The sequence below is a fragment of the Lampris incognitus genome, chromosome 3 (genome assembly GCF_029633865.1).
Source record: "Lampris incognitus isolate fLamInc1 chromosome 3, fLamInc1.hap2, whole genome shotgun sequence".
Classification (NCBI taxonomy): Eukaryota; Metazoa; Chordata; class Actinopteri; order Lampriformes; family Lampridae; genus Lampris; species Lampris incognitus.
In genome coordinates, this window is record NC_079213.1 from 81,707,425 (window position 1) to 81,724,717 (window position 17,293).

Genomic DNA, 17,293 nt, shown 5'->3' on the forward strand with positions numbered 1-17,293 from the left:
TGTTTTAACAATTCCCGGTTTTAGTCAGTCAGAGATGGCAATTTTAGTGACATTAAACATTCTCAAGTAAATAATAGCTTGGACCCTTTTAAATCTAACCGTCTGTGTCCTTAGTCTTCCTACATATGAGAAATGAGTTTTGTATGTTGTCCAGCAAAAAAAAGATCCCACACAGAAATGGAAGAATATCTTAACACTCAAAATGGAAGTATTTTACTCAAAGCTACCCAAAGTGATATTTTGTGTAATATTCTTAATTAATCTAATAAGATATAGTGTATACAACAAGATAAGACCTCTGACGCTTCTACACGGCTTAATTCCACCGCTATCACCTCCTTATCGGTTTTTTTGTGGGTTTTTTTTTTGGTCCTTCAGCAATGGCTTGGTGGTAAGGGTTACAGCAAAATGTATGGTCCATTGCTTGAACGAGAAAAAAAATCGTGCATACATTTTTATCATGCCTCGTAGCAAGTGTCATTTCCTGTGCGCAAAGAAACATCTCATTCGCTAAATTAATAAATTACCCAGTGTCGTTTCAGTGCATCACCTAAACAGGAGTGTTGCAGCTTGTCTCAAAAGTAGAATTTTGTGTGCGTGTGTGTGTACAAGCACGTGATTGTCTTGAATGGTAAGAGGAGGGGTTGTGAGGGTGTGACAGTACCACAGGCCAGGGAGGTCTCCCCACTCTCTCACTATCCCTCCCCTCTCCCTATTCAACTGGATCACACACACACACACACATCAGACCAATGTAAGCAAGGTGCAGTCACCAATAATAATGGATTATATTTATATAGCAATTCATCTTGACACCCAGAGCACTTCACAGAGAAGGGGTAAAATCCATCACAACCACCACCAGTGTGTAGCACCCACCACGTGAGGTTCATTTGCCTAGAGGCCGCTGTCCAGCACCGTCACAAATTGTGCCCTTAAAACTGCGTTAAGCACTATTTTTTTATGTTAAAAATGAATCAGATGACTCCCTGTAATGTGAAAGGTTGCCAGTACTGCTGAACCCACTGAGAATTGACACCCTAGTCTATCGTTTTTCTTTTACTTTCAGTCCATTGTTAAGTTTTTCTCAACTCTCCAGTTGGGAATGCGGTGCAGGGTGAAGCTTGCAGAGAGGAGAGGATGCAAGCACGATAACATAGAAATATGTACAAAGTTAACAAGTTCTTAGGCTAACATGTTGCTGAACAACTCCGCACTTCCACATCCAGAGGGAATAGAGCAACATCTGCGTTACTTTTGTGTCCTCAGCTGACAAAATGGATAGCGAGCATGTTGTTTTGTCTCATGTCTGCCACCATAATGACAGGGTGTTTTTTTTGTTTTTGTTTTTTTGTATTATTTTGTAAAGGAAGGGAGGGATGAGAAGTGGCTTAGCTATGAGTGTCTGTTTTGTAATTGTCACCATAACATCTGCCTTCTAGTGGTCAGAAATTGCTTAGTGCCCGTTTACAGTTTTTCTCAGTTGCTTAAATGCAAACCTCAAATGATTATCTAAATTCACTGTTGAAACTCCACACCATTTACTCATTTGCCCATAACACTAAACAATGACTGTTTTCACATAACCAAGCACATTTTTGCAACCCTGTAAGTACAAATGTCATGCAATGGACACAGGTCGACGAAGTCTTGCTAATCAAAATCATTGTTCTCAGTTGGATGCTGTCATTCGCACGTGCATGCATACCGATGTATGCTCATTGCGCAAATCCTTACATGCACAATACTAAAAACTACAGTCAAGTCACGGACACTGATGTGGATGAAATGTTCTGGGCAGAGAGGAGAGACTGGATGGCCAGCGAGATGCTACAGTCAAATTAATAGTATTTCTCTCAGTATTTCCTATTACTTTTTGTGTGCAGGACAATCTGATAGCAAAATTTGACACTGTAGTCTATAGACTAATTACAGTTTTTACAATTTGGTGATCCTCAGGTCAAAATACAGTACATTAGGTAAGTAAGACACATTCAGGGTTAACCATGTCATATGGATGCTGATATTTCCTGTTTTTGTTTATGCATTGACAAGACAATTTCATTTGGTGTCAGTGATGTACTAATTGACAAATTTATTGGACTGTGAAAAATAAATTCAACATTCTGAATGCATTAGGGACTTTTGCAGTAGTGTTGCAACACTACTGTTCCTAACACTAACTGTTGTGGGGATTGCACTTAACAGTTTTGAGAATGTAGAGAATTGAGAAAAACTGTAAAGCATACCTGGGTACATATTAACATTTGTATTATACAGAAACATGCACATATAGATTATTAATGGCAAAAGGTGATGGTAAAATTTGGTTTACTGATTATTTTAGTATTGTAAGATGCAAAAAGAGTTAGTCTGCATAGCATTGTATAATAACTGAACATTCTTGTCTTGAATTAGCTTTATCAAATGACAGCTCAAGCAAAAATGACAAATTTGTTAATGACCTTAAGATGACAGTTGTGCAATAATGCTCATTTAAGCATTTATCTATCTGCCTCGTGTAAGCTGTATTTCTTACGTTTTGCCAAATTAGAAATACTCGTCAGAAATAATGAATTAACCTTTCAATAAATTCCTACATGGTGTTTTCTTTGGGTCTTTTTAAAGATTTTATATATTTCATTTCCCATAACTCCTTTGTGATAAGCGGTATGTGTTCTTCTTATTCTTAAAAGCTATATTGCCTAAATCTCCATTGTATTTAGCAGTATTCATGATGGCGCTGTTCCGAGTACCCTATGGACCAGATCAATACAATTTTGTCCTTTGTGCTCAATTGAAATGTATGTATTTCCAGTCAATATTTCCTTTTGGGATCTCAAATGTTTACATGGTTAAATAAATAGTTCATATGACTGATGAGATACCACGTGGAGCTTTTGTCATATGTCACCCCATGTCTATTCTGGAAATAGAAATTTGCAGGTTTTGTTAGAGTCACAACAATAAAGACATGACACACTTGTGGCTTGTGAATACATTTAGTAGTTAAAATACACTTCTTAATGGTCAGATATTTTTACTTCAAATGTTGGGTAAATTTTTAATATGATTAATGTTCTAAATGATGACAATGGGTTTTTAACTTCATTTCACATCTTTTAAACAAGCTTAAGATCACTGGAGAATGGATCAGCACAAGATAGTTGGTTTTTGATTTGAAATGAAACAGAGAGGTACAAATGTCTTACGAGTTTTGAATCAAAACACATTATTGGAGTCATGAACTATTCAGCTAGAAAAGCCGACGTAGATTTCCCTTCTACAGTATGCCTTAGCTAAGCAGCACAAAGTGGATATTAGAGTGTTTAGGTAAAACTATAAATAACAAGAACAATGGCAACATATGAGTAAAGTCATATTTTGCCATTATTAAGTTGGAGTGGGGTGTCAAAGTCAAATTCAGGTCAATTAAATGTAATGTAAATCTAAAGAGACCACCGATATACCATGATAAACCTGATGCCTGTTTGCTTCAACCAGAATGAACCTCTACGAATCCATCCACACATTTCAAAAGTCAAAGAATCAACAGCTGCCAGTGGAGAAGAAATAAATGGCATGCAAATATAAGTGATGAAAAGAGTGAAGTCCCTTTTTTACCCCCAAGCTCAGCCTATGTCAGTGTTTTCAACACACAACAGTTGTAGTGATGAGGTGGCCTCACATTCAGACAGGCCCAGCATGTCACTGTCCATCACAATGCAAAATAAAGCTCATGAGATTATTGTATTGCATGTGCACACTTCCTGACACTGCATGTCTCCTTACCCGCTCCCATCACAAATGAGCTGCGAATGTACAAAAATTCAGTATCTCAGTATCTGGCTTATTGCAAAGACCAATTACCAGGCAACACTGTAGGGCACAAAGTGGAGAAATGCAACAAAAAGTACAATGCATGAAAAAAAAAATCAACCGTGTAAAACATGAAAAAGCTCATTATATATATTCCTCCTAAGATAACACAGCAAAAGGGATGGCTGTATGACAAATCACAACAAACAAACTGATGGCTTTAAAAAAAAAAGGGACATCCAGTAAGGGGACCTGAAATGTACACGACCTGAAAGAAACCTCTTCTCCTGAGCTTAAATAAGTCTTTGTTTCTTCATACGTACATTCATATTCATACAAAACAAAGGGAGTGGGGAAATGCCACAACCAAGGGCCTATTAGAAAGTGCTAACCGCATATATGGAAGGCTTTGGTAAGGACACAACAGGATTATTTCACTGGCACATCACAATCATGCCTCATAGGTGGAGAAAAACCAAACATATACACTTACATTTTACTCCATCTCTATGAAATCTTACAGAGAAGAAGCTAAAATGCTGCAAATATAGGATAAAGTGTGCCACTAGATGTGTATTATTAGTTAGGTTGCAGCTCCTGTGCAGACACTAGAAGACAGAAAAGAGAGAGCCAAGAGCCAACCCAGTCGCAGCTCCTGCAAGCATGCCCAAAGCCACGTCTCCTGCATCCTCACGCTGGCGTTCTCGAACAATGACCTGGTTCACCCCAGGATGAGGATACGCTCCTACAAAACACAGTGAAAAGAGCTGGAGAAATGCAAATTTGCCATACTAAATAAGATCAGATAAACCTTTATTTATCCATCCATCCATCCATTTTCCCGAACCGCTTATTGGGCGGCGGGCGGGGAGACACCCTGGACAGGCCGCCAGACTGTCACACAGGGCCGACATACACACACACACACACATTCATACCTAGGGACAATTTAGTATGGACGATTCACCTGACCTACATGTCTTTGGACTGTGGGAGGAAACTGGAGCCCCCGCAGGAAACCCACGCTGACACGGGGAGAACATGCAAACTCCACACAGGATGACCCGGGACCACCCCCAAGGTCGGACTACCCCGGGGCTCGAACCTAGGACCTTCTTACTGTGAGGCGACTGTGTTAACCACTGCACCACTGTGCCGCCCCCCTTTATTTATCCCCAAATGGAAATTAAGTTGGCACGGCAGCCATGACAAAGTCAACAGTTAAAGAAATGGCACAAGGAGAAAATGGGCAATAAAAAACATACTGTATAAAAAAGTAAAAAATATAAATAAAAATGTATGGACAATGACAACAAATTGACAAAATGTGACAAGATGTACTATAAGTAGCGGAAGTACGAATAATAACCTCTGAAATATTAAGTTCATTACTGCCAGTTGAAAAAATGATGAAAATGTTTGATTGGAACCAAGAAAAAAAAAAACCTTCAACTTAACCAGTCATCTTGAAGATGAACTGGCCCTATTATTCTGTCATTCCCGATCATACCTCAAGAACATCCTATTAATTTTATACAGTAGCATTCATCCACCCATCCATCCATCCAGCCATTATCCAAGCCGCTTATCCCAATCGGGGTTGCAGGACGCTGGAGCCTATCCCAGCAGCCACTGGGCGGCAGGCAGGAAGACATCCTGGACAGGCCGCCAGTCCATCACAGGGCTGACACACATACACATTCACACCTAGGGACAATTTACTACGGCCAATTCACCTGACCTGCATGTCTTTGGACTGTGGGAGGAAACCGGAGCACCCAGAGGAACCCACGCAGACACAGGGAGAACATTTAAACGCCACACAGAGGATGACCCGGAATGACCCCACCAAGGTTGGATTACCCTGGGGCTCGAACCCAGGACCTTCTTGCTGTGAGGCAACCGCGCTAACCACTGCACCACCATGCCCCCCGTGGCTACAGTGCAACCCAATGCATTTCTTGATGAGTGGTATGATGTGCCAAGGGCAAGGTCACACTTATCAATGAGGGATTTTAATTTAAACATTTAGGACCAATAGTCCTAAATAGCATTACTATTAGTAGCATTTATTTTTCTAAAAATAAAACTAGATCTTGCCAAAGATTAGACCACCAATCCTGAATTCACTTTTGGGAGTAAAAAAAATAAATCTTCATTTCTAACACCAAAGTAGGTCTTGTAAGCAATTAAAACTCGTAAAATTGCAGTTGGTCACTTGTAACAGCTGTGTGCCGTTTATCAGGCATCAAGAAGGACTGATGGAAATGTATACTACTTTCATTCAGATGACCCAAAATAAACAGTCATTATTCAAATGGATTTTTATTATGCTCATAAATTGACTTATGAGGTTTCCTTCAACTTGTGAAATATCCCATACTTTGTTTTGTTTATTTCTGACCATTTTTGGTTTACTTCTGGAATCATCAAAGGAAAATATGAGCCGCTTTGCTCACCTTGGTATTGATAGGGATATGCAACAGCATAAGGCTGCCCATCAGCAGAATACATGATCTGGGTACCGTGTGGTGGAGGTGCAGCATAGTCGCCATATGGGCCCTGGGCATAAACCTGCTGGGGGGAAAAAAACAAAAAGAAGAAGGAATACAGTATGTAACTACAGGTTAATAAATTGTGGGGAAAATAAGTATTTCAGTAACTTAATTCATATTTTTGACCTCAAAAGTATAGTACTGCCATTATCATTTTTGCAGATCTCCAAACACTGGTCATGACTTTCTACCTATTCTAAACAACAACAGCTTTATCTGTTGCTTTAGGGAAAATGCTTAACCATCATTTACTTGCCTTATGTCTCCTAATGCTGTCAAAATTTTGTTAAAAACTCTTTTAAGATTTTGCTTGTGTTCTTCTATTTATTGACAAATTATTGCATTAAGGAAAAATTCCAAGATTAAGTGGTAAGTAAACCTTTTAATACATTTATTTGAGCTGGACACATGTTGGTATGGGTCTAGAATAGTAGAACGGATTGCCCTCATGATAAATTCAACAAAAAACATTACATGACAGCCGTTTTGAAGGAGAAAATCCATGCTTCTTACTTCTAGGGAAAAATCATATTACAATAAGCTGTCCTTAATTTCTTCATCAAAGAAAGCTGAATCAGTTCATCTGGACACAATGTTTATTGACAGAAACGTTTCATCACTCATCTAAGTGACCTCTTCTGCAGGTATCCCCACCCTTATAAACAATACAGTGGCATGGTGACCAAAACCGAGACCATCCCTGAAGGGGGGACTAAGAGTACATCTGTTGCCGTCTCACAATGCTGTGATTGCAAACAATCCCAAATCCTCTGAATAGTACACATAGCCATTGAAACTCTAGTTAATGCTCACACCTATTTGCATATGACGCTGATCATTGGTTTCGGTCATTATGCAACTGTATTTTTTATAAGGGTGGGGATACCTGCAGTCAGTTGAGACTGACTGCAGGTAAGCACTATAAAAATGCCAGAAAGAAAAGGTATAAAATAAGGTATGTTTTATATACAAAAAATACAGACATCTTGAATATGGACGCATCAAATATGTCACGACCCATGTCACATAGGAGATACTGCTGGGGCACATGCACATTAGACCAATAAAATACACAGATCACCCAAAACATTAAAACCACTGACAAGTAAGTGAATAACATTATCTCATTATAAATGGCACCTTTCAAGGGGTGGGATATATTAGACAGCAAGTGAACAATCAGTTCTTGAAGTTGATGTGTTGGAAGCAGGAAAAATGGGAAAACGTATGGATCTGAGCGACATCTGACGATGGCCAAATTGTGATGCTAGACGACTGGGTCAGAGCATCTCCAAAACAGCAGGTCTTGTGGGTGTTTCCGGTATGCAGTGGTCAGTACCTACCAAAAGGGGTCCAAGAAAGGACAACCGGTGAACCAGTGACAGGGTCATGGGCACCCAAGGCTCATTGGTGCGTTGTAAGTGAAGGCTGGCCCGTCTGGTCTGATCCCACAGAAGAGCTACTGTAGCTCAAATTGCTGAAAAAGTTAATGCTGGCTATGACTATGATAGCCCGGTATCAGAACACACAGTGTATCACCGCTTGCTGCGCATGGGGCTGTGTAGCCGCAGACCGGTTAGAGTGTGCATGATGACCCCTGTCCACCGTCAAAAGCGCCTACAATAGGTTCGTGAGTGTCAGAACAGGACCATGGAGCAATGGAAGATGGTGGCATGGTCTGATAAATCCCATTTTCTTGTACATCATACGGACGGCCGGGTGCATGTGTGTCATTTACGTAGTGAAGAGATGGGACCAGGATGCACTATGAGGAGCAAGCAAACCGGCAGAGGCAGTGTGATGCTCTGGGCAATGTTCTGCTGGGAAACCTTGGGTCCTGGCATTCATGTGGATGATACTTTGACACGTATCACCTACCTAAACATTGTTGCAGACCATGTACACCCCTTCATGGCAATGGTATTCCCTGATGGCAGTGGCCTCTTTCAGCAGGATAATGCACCCTGCCACACTGCAAAATTTGTTCAGGAATGGTTTGAGGAACATGACAAAGAGTTCAAGGTGTTTCCTTGGCCTCCAAACTCCCCAGTTCTCAATCTGATCGAGCATCTGATGAATGTGCTGGAAAAAGAAGTCCGATCCATGGAGGCCCCACCTCACAATTTACATGACTTAAAGGATCTGCCGCTAAAGTTTTGGTGCCCAATACTAAAGGACACCATCAGAGGTCTTGTAGAGTCCATGCCTCAATGGGTCAGAACTGTTTTAGTGGCACAAGGTGGACTTACACAATATTAGGCAAGTGGTTAATGTTTTGGCTGATCGGTGTATTAAGCCAAATAGAAATGTGACCCGTCAGCATTAGCCAACTAAACTCTCAGGGTAGACTTGTGGGAAGTTTGGGCAAGGTATTCTACTCCCAACACTGACACATTCAGCCCCAAAACAGCACCATTAGTGTCCTCTTACTCCCCACCTCATTTTTATGCCTTTTTCAAAATGTGAGTTGGTGGAGACTGTTAAAACAAGTGCCTACTTACTGTTTAAACTAGGGACACATCAATACTGGTGTTGGATATTGAGCCAACATCAAGCTAAAATGGAGTATCAGCATCGAAATTCTACAAAAGACTAAAATCTGCTACAAAAAGCCATGTGTAACCGGGGATTGCTGGTTCGAATCCCCGTGTTACCTCCGGCTTGATCGGGTGTCCCTACAGACACAATTGGCCGTGTCTGCAGGTGGAAAGCCGGATGTGGGTATGTGTCCTGGTCGCTGCACTAGAGCTTCCTCTAGTCGGTCAGGGCACCTTTCAGGGGGGGAGGGGGAACTTTGAGGAACAGCGTGATCCTCCCACACACTACGTCCCCCTGGTGAAACTCCTCACTGTCAGGTGGAAAGAAGCAGCTGGCGACTCCACATGTATTGGAGGAAGCATGTGGTAGTCTGCAGCCCTCCCCGGATCGGCAGAGGGGGTGGAGCAGCGACCAGGACAGCTCGGAAGAGTGGGGTAATTGGCTGGATACAAGGTAAAAGCAATTCCAGTTTATCTTTAATTATTGGTAATTACAAAACTGTTGTAAACAAAGTCATGATGACCGGTTCTGAAATTTAATATGTAATTACTGACCAAATGTTAGTTTAACATTTTTTACACATTTTGAGGATGAAAAAGGATGGCTTCCATTTCAAGTTCTGTACATTTAGAGATGTACTTTCATCATTATTTTCTTATGTGTAACCCCTTTACCCCTTACCTGAGGTGGAGTAGGGTATTCTGAATAAGGGGGAGGAGCAGATGCAACCACTTCTTGTCCAAAGCCAATTTGAGGAGGACTAATCATCTGGGGGGAGGAAAAAAAAAACTACATGAGGCTCCCTTAATGAAATTTGTAAATGATCCTCCTAGAATATTGGTTAAGAGTAACTGGACTAAAAGGATACAGCACTGAATTTCAACCTTTTGTCTTTACCGCTATGGTAGTGTGAACATTTTTGATAGTATATGTCTTGCAGCCAGAAAGTGGAAGGTAGAATATATTTGGCATCTTTTTCTGTAATTTTTAGCTTTCTAATGAAATTATTATAACAGAGAGCGCTGCGCTGGTAGTTCTTACAGTGCCTAGGATTATGAACTGAGTTTATTTCCTTGGTAAACTATAGGCAACCTGAGTAACGTCTAAAAAAACAGTTAACAATAAATTCCACATTATATAGCATCATGTTGGCCGTTTTCTTTAGCTTTATTTCATCATTTCCCCTTCCTACTGATTTTGGAGTAGACCAGAAGGGAACTTTTTGAGGGCGTCGGGCCCAGAAACTGCAAAACTAGACCAAATGAAATCATTAAACAATATCTGGAGAAACTGATTTTTAACTATGAAAGCTACATTTACTAGGTTATCATTTGTTTTACCAGTTTGCTTGCATTTAGACAAGGTGTCACAACTACCGTAACAACGTTATGGATATGTAGCATCTGTACTAAGTTAGAAAAATACTGTCTCTCAATTCACTGATCTGATTGGAGCATGAACAGCATGTAGAACGGTAACTGGACACAATTAGCTGTTGGTAACATTACAGTATAGAAGTCTGTTTCAAGCGGGTCAGGGGAGGGGGACAGCAGTGGACAAGACACCTGTGGACAGGCCTATAATGCCCAGGAGACCGCTGAGCATTACTTTATCAAATTTGGCCATGAACATCAGACCCATTAAGTTTGATTTTTGAGTTTCCTTTGTACTTTTATTTTGTTATCTCCATAGTTTGAACACGCTATTTTCTATTTGGGTCCGCTCATTATACTTTGGTTAATCAGTTACCATTATTTTACCATTTTTGTCACGTCTTCCAGTTGGTCATAACATTGCTAATGTTTAAATATGAAAATTTGATTTGAGCAGGAAAAATACAAGCAAATTAAGATGAAATTAGCTTCACTGAGCAAGATCAATCCATTTATTCAATATAGCTAATTTTACAAACAAAATCATTTTTACATTTATTTAGCAAATGCTAAATCCTCACAATTGCCTCACAAACAAATATTACATTATTTAAGCCCATGAAGTCTGCCTCATTCATTTCTCATAGCAGGCTGAACTTTGGCAAGGTATTGCAGATAAAACTAGCCCTTTTTTAAACTCTGGCAGGAATGTTCATATCAGTGGATATCGATTGACTTGTCTGAGGTTAGGAAAAAAAAAGACCTAAAGCTTTCTCAAACTGAGTTGTTTTCAAGTTTAAGTCACATTGTTTTCCATTGTTCCATTACATCCAATAACAGAAATATACAATCAGATGATTTAACGAGTATTTTCAGATTTCCCACTAATCTAAGGGCCAATTCATAGTTCCGACAGAACATTCACAGATGGATGTCCAATATGATCTGCATGGATCAAAATGATGTAAAAGCGGACCTTAGTCTACATCCAAATACGATCAAAGAAAGCTGAATCAGTTCATCTGGACACAACGTTTATTGAGAGAAATGTTTCATCACTCATGTAAGAGACCTCTTCAATCTAAACTGACTGCAGGTATCCCCACCCTTATAAACAATCTACTACTACTTAAGGCTGCTCCCATTAGGGGTCGCCACACCAGATCATCCGTTTCCATCGCTTCCCATCCAACCCGAGCTGTCCCTCTAATATACTCGTTCCCCCGCGACCCTGAGAGCAGGAGAAGTGGTTAAGGTAATGGATGGATGGATAATCCTGTCCTTCTTCATCACTCCCAATGAAAATCTTGGTATCTTAACTCTGCCACCCCCAGCACCGCCTCCAGTCTTTTCGTCAGTGCCACTATCTCCAAAGCATATAACATAGCTGGTTTAACAACCATCTTGTAAACCTTCCCTTTAACTCTTGCTGGTACCCTTCTGTTTCAAATCACTCCTGACACTCTTATCCACCCTGCCTGCACTCTTTTCTTCACCTCTCTTCTGCACTCCCCGTTACTTTGGACAGTTGACCTCAAGTATTTAAACTCATACACCTTTGTCACCTCTACTCTTTGCATCACCATTCCACTGTCCTCCCTCTCATTCACGCATATGTATTCCATCTTGCTCCTACTGACTTTCATTCCTCTTCTCTCCAGTGCACAGCTCCATCTCTCCAGGCTCTCCTCAACCTGCAACCCTTCTCTCGCTACAGATCACAATGTCATCTGCAAACATCATAGTCCATGGAGACTCCTGCCTGATCTCGTCCGTCAACCTGTTCATCACCAATGTCAATCACCATTCCAAACAAGAAAGGGCTCAGATCCGATCCTTGATGTAATCCCACCTCCACCTTGGACCCATCTGTCATTCCAACCGCACACCTCACCACTGTCACACTTCCCTGAAACATATCCTGCACCACTCCTACATACTTCTCTGCAACTCCCGACTTATACAATACCACACCTCCTCTCTCTCGGCACCCTGTCAAATGCTTTCTCTAAATCCACAAAGACACAATGTAACTCCTTCTGGCCTTGTCTATACTTCTCCATCAACATTCTCAAAGCAAACCTTGCATCTGTACTGTGCTTTCATGGCATGAAACCATACTGCTGCTTGCTAATCATCACCTCTCCTCTTAACCTAGCTTCTATTACACTTTCCCATATCTTCATGCAGTGGCTGATCAACTTTATACCTCTGTAGTTGCTACAGTTCTGCACATCGCCCTTATTCTTGAAAATCTGTACCAGTACACTTTTCTTCTCCACCCCCCAGGCATCCTTGTTTTAAACAATCTAGTTAAAAACTCCACTGCCATCTCTTCTGAACATCTCCATGCCTTCACAGGTATGTCATCTGGACCAACTGCCTTTCCACTCTTAATCTTCTTCATAGCTTCTCTCACTTCCTCCTTGCTAATCCACCGCACTTCCTGATTCACTACCCCCACACCATCCATCCTTGTCTCTCATTTTCTTCTTTCATCAGTCCCTGAAAGTACTCCTTCCACCTTCTCAACACACTCTCCTCACTTGTCAGCACATTTACATCTCTATCCTTGATCGCCCTTACCTGCTGCACATCCTTCCCAGCCCGGGCCTTCTGTCTAGCCAATCGGTACAAGTCCTTTTCTCCTTCCTTGGTGATCAACCTCTCATACAACTCACCATACGCCTTTTCCACCCTTATGAACAATACAGTAGCATAATGACTGAAACCCACGATCAGTTTCATATGCAAATAGGCGTGACCATTAACTAGAGTTTCAATGGCCATGTGTCACAGAGGATTTGGGAATGTTTGCAATCAGCATTGTAAGATGGCGACAGACATACTCTTAGCCCTCCCCCCGCTTCCTCGGTTCAGGGATGGTCATTCCCTCTTAACACAGACGGCCTTTTTGACTTCCTGTTCAAACCAGCATTCCTCCCTATTAAGGATGTGCACATCCTCATCCTTGAAAGGGTGGCCACTGGCCTGTAGATGGGTGTAGACTGTGAAGTCCTGGCCTGACGCGTTAGTTCTTTGTGCCATCCTCTTGGCCAGCGTCTGTTTAGTTTCCCCAATGTACAAGTCACAGCAATCCTCCCAGCACTTAACAGCGTACACTATATTGCTCTGTTTGTGCTGGGGGACCCGATCCTTGGGGTGGACCAATTTCTGGCACAGCGTGTTTTGGGGTTTGAAAGCAATTGAGACACAGTGTTTAGAAAATACGCATCTCAACTTTTCCGACACTCCCACTACATATGGAATCACCACTGGTTTACTCTTAGGCAGCTGTTGTTCTTCTCCTCTCTTCGAGTCAACTCTTCAGTTGAGACTGAAGATGTCACTTAGAGGAATGATGAAACGTTTCTCTCAATAAACGTGCCCAGATGAACTGATTCAATTGACTTTAACTTTCTTGCCTGGATATTGAGCATGCATAAAGACATCCACATAGGATGTTTTGTGTACCACACAACTTTTCTATCCATGCATTCCTACAGGTGTACCCAGTTGTTACACAAAATATGGATCGCAAATAATGTAGGCCTGCAGAACACATTGGTATGGTTAACGTATAAAAGCAAAGGTCTGCGGGCTGTCAATCCATGCACAGATATGCACCCTGTACTTGGAGACTACTTGAGCACTTTAAGATGTAGCAAACATACTCACCACATTAATTCTAGCATCTTGAAGAGCCATCATCCAAGCCCTGTAACCAACAGTGGAAAATTAATCAATCAGGATTTGAAGACAAATGTAATACTACATAACACTACAATAATATAATCATGGAATTCAAATTCCAGCCAAAATGACTGACAACAATTACCATTAGTAAAACAAAGCTAAGGCACACAATAAATAAAATATACTCAAAGTGAAATCATGCAAAAAGGAAGAGTTAAGAGATCTAAACTGTCTTACATTGCATCATCTGCACCATCTGCACAGAGGCTGATGACACGCCCATCTCTACAAACTATCTGGAGCAAGGCATCACGGCTCTTTCCATCTGGTGGGTTCAGCTCTAGAGATGCACAGATCAGGAAAAACACCCAAGGAGGGCCAATTAAAAATCAGAGACAATGTTGTTCAAAACGAGAGTTGAGGACGCCAAGCAACGGATGAAAGGTACCTTGACATGCAGTAGCACTGCGAATGTTAATGCAGTCTACTCTCATGTGAATATCATCCTCCATGTCTCGACGTTGTTGGTCATCATAGAAAACCAATCGTCCATCAGCCCACAAGTCAAACCAGTTTCTCTTCCACCGACGTAAAATGGTACCTTAGAAATATGTTAGATCTAAAATCAATCCAAAACAGTTAAACAACTTATAAAAGAATCAAACCACTATCGCATCATTCCATTTTTTACAGCATGGACAGACCGACTGTGCTTTACCAATTCCACCCTTGTTAGAGGGTTTGCATTACTGAAGAGCCTGTAAGAACTACTGTATTTCCCGGACTACAAGTCGCACTAGCAAAAAATTTGTTGCTGCAAGGGAAAAAAATGTATATATAAGTTGCTTCAGTGTATAATGCTAAGATTGCTAAGATTTTCACTGGGAGTGATGAAGAAGGGCAGGATTAGGAACGATTATATTAGAGGGACCGCTCAAGTTGGACGGTTTGGAGACAAAGCAAGAGAGGCAAGATTGAGATGGCTTGGACATGTGCGTAGGAGAGATGCTGGGTATATTGGGAGAAGGATACTGAATATGGAGCTGCCAGGAAAGCGGAAAAAGAGGAAGGCCAAAGAGGAGGTTTATGGAAGTGGTGAGGGCAGACATGCAGATGGCTGGTGTGACAGAGGAAGATGCAGAAGACAGGAAGAAATGCACGATGAGCCGCTGTGGTGACCCCTAACAGGAGCAGCCGAAAGTAGTAGTAGTAGTAGTAGTAGTAGTAGGTGTATAAGTCGCATTTATATGGTGGCACAGCACTGATACGCAGGTCAGGGTTTTTTTTTTTTTTTTTTAATACCTGCACCCATCCGACCCGTTATGAGCACCCATCAGTACCCCCGACCCGCTAAAATATGCGTTAATCAAGCACCCGAACCCGACCCGACCTGCAAACCTCCAAATTTAGACTAGGCTACAGCAAAGTAAGCAGTGGTTTTTGGGCGGTTTGCTCACTGTAATACAGTAATTGCAAGGCATAGCCTATTGCATTTTAGCCTAGTCTATTTTAAGCCTGGCCTTATTTTAATCAGGGTCTAGGCTACTAAAAGAGAGTTCTGGCAGCGTAAACACAAACGCTACGACACCACTTGGGGAAAAAACTCATGGGTGAATCCTCAACACTATAAGACACATGTATTGACCAAAAGCACGATTTTAAATTGGTGTGTGTTTTTGACAGAGACAGAGAGAGAGAGAGCGAGAGAGACAGAGAGGACTAGTAATGCACTGCCTATTGCACGCAATATTTCTGTAAGTTTATAACTTCCTCACTGCTACTGCTTACTCACGTGCTGCTTTGTCACTTTTTGACAAGCCCGCCCGGACCCGTGATATTTTCTACAAAGTTTACCCAAAACCGCCCGCGGGTTGTGTTTTCGACTGAGTCACAAGATTAACCAGTGGTATCTAGTGGCCTTAGTTGAAATGTAGTGCATTCGTCCCACAATTAATAAATCGCTTTGGAATATAAATCCAACACCAGTCAGACGAATTATAAAAACAGCAATTTATTGTCAGACTACTCACTCTGTCGGTGGAGCCAACCACTTTTCACAATGGACATCTTGTGAAGCAGGACCTGCAACAATACAAATATAAGAAACATTCAGCATCTACCAGTCAACCATGAAAAATCAGCAACAGGGTGAGTCTTGTGCCTGGGCCAGACATAAGCAAAATCTGCGCAGGCAGCCCTCATCATTACTAGCACAAGACCATGTTGAAGTTTTTAAATGTTATACAGACACACACCAAGAATGCTTCGCAAATATCACTTTTCAAAAGTGGGGTGTCAGTCCTCTCAAAAAGTCTGTGAATGTTCCCATTCATCCAGGTCATGGATATCCAAAGGAATTGAATCAAGTGCACTTGATTCAATTCCTTTGGATCCTCTCAAAAACTTGAATTACACAATGTACTTCACTTTGGTAGAAAGTGTGCATTTAGTATCAGTTTGCACACATATCTAAACGTGCATATTTCATCTGCAATAATATTAGATAAAAGGAAAGCCGTGTAACATCAGCTTTTTACAACGAAACGTGTTTTTCATCATTGTGAGCGTGTGAAGCGGTCGCTCCAATTGACCAACGACGATCATCGATGCCAAATGAACTTGTCTCTAACATTAACAGTTCAGCTACTTTGAGATAAATTAATTGAAAATACCAAGATTAATTGAGAGCTACTGAAACAACCAACGAATTCTAAACACGCAGGTTAACTATGCCATATAGTCCGACAGCACCCATCTAGTATTTGAAAGCAGTCGGCAAATTTTAGTTTGAACGGTGAACACGTCACGAGCGAAGCTAGTTAAGCTATCTTAAGCTACAAATGCTCGTTCTAACGTCGAAACAGCTGCTCCTTTAACAAGAAAACGGTGGCCACACTTTCTTAAAAAACGCATTGGTTAGGTGACTTACTTGATTGTGTATCAGAAGGAAAGGTAGAGTAAGGCAAATGATGCTGAGTACACAACGCGCTGTTGTATGTAAAAACAAGCGAGTTACTTCCTATGACCCAAAAAAGCACGACCGTTTGACCGAATACGGCCGAAAAATTACCGAACGAGACCGAATGTAAACGGTAACTCTAGATTTGTGAAACTCTCGCACATGCGCACTTGGCTTGACAGTGGTGGATGGCGGTGGAGCGTTAGAATGGAAGTAAACGGTGGGTTAAGGTTAGGGTGAGGTTAAGTTAGCGCGAGACTCTCTCAAATTCGCAAACCTAGGGTTACCACGACCGGGCCCGGCTGGTTTGTTTTGAATGACGTAACCAGTATCAGCTGAAAGCCTCGGAAAAC

General features: G+C 41.4%; 1 protein-coding gene across 3 annotated transcripts; it reads right to left on the reverse strand.

Annotated features, from left to right (window-relative positions):
• Nucleotides 1-2,989: 2,989 nt before the first annotated feature.
• Nucleotides 2,990-17,027, reverse strand: plekhb2 (pleckstrin homology domain containing, family B (evectins) member 2). Of its 3 annotated transcripts, none has more exons than XM_056276123.1 (8): nt 16,911-17,027; nt 16,012-16,063; nt 14,430-14,582; nt 14,219-14,321; nt 13,964-14,003; nt 9,594-9,680; nt 6,279-6,393; nt 2,990-4,564 (listed from the first exon to the last, which is right to left on the reverse strand). In XM_056276123.1, the coding sequence occupies exons 2-8, from the start codon at nt 16,046-16,048 to the stop codon at nt 4,428-4,430; spliced, it is 672 nt and encodes a 223-aa protein (XP_056132098.1). In that variant the 5' UTR covers nt 16,049-16,063; nt 16,911-17,027; the 3' UTR covers nt 2,990-4,427. The 3 variants fall into 3 exon arrangements, with proteins under 3 accessions (XP_056132098.1, XP_056132097.1, XP_056132099.1); XM_056276122.1 differs by having other exon boundaries at nt 6,279-6,396; XM_056276124.1 differs by having other exon boundaries at nt 6,279-6,396; nt 14,430-14,600; nt 16,911-16,993.
• Nucleotides 17,028-17,293: the final 266 nt, after the last annotated feature.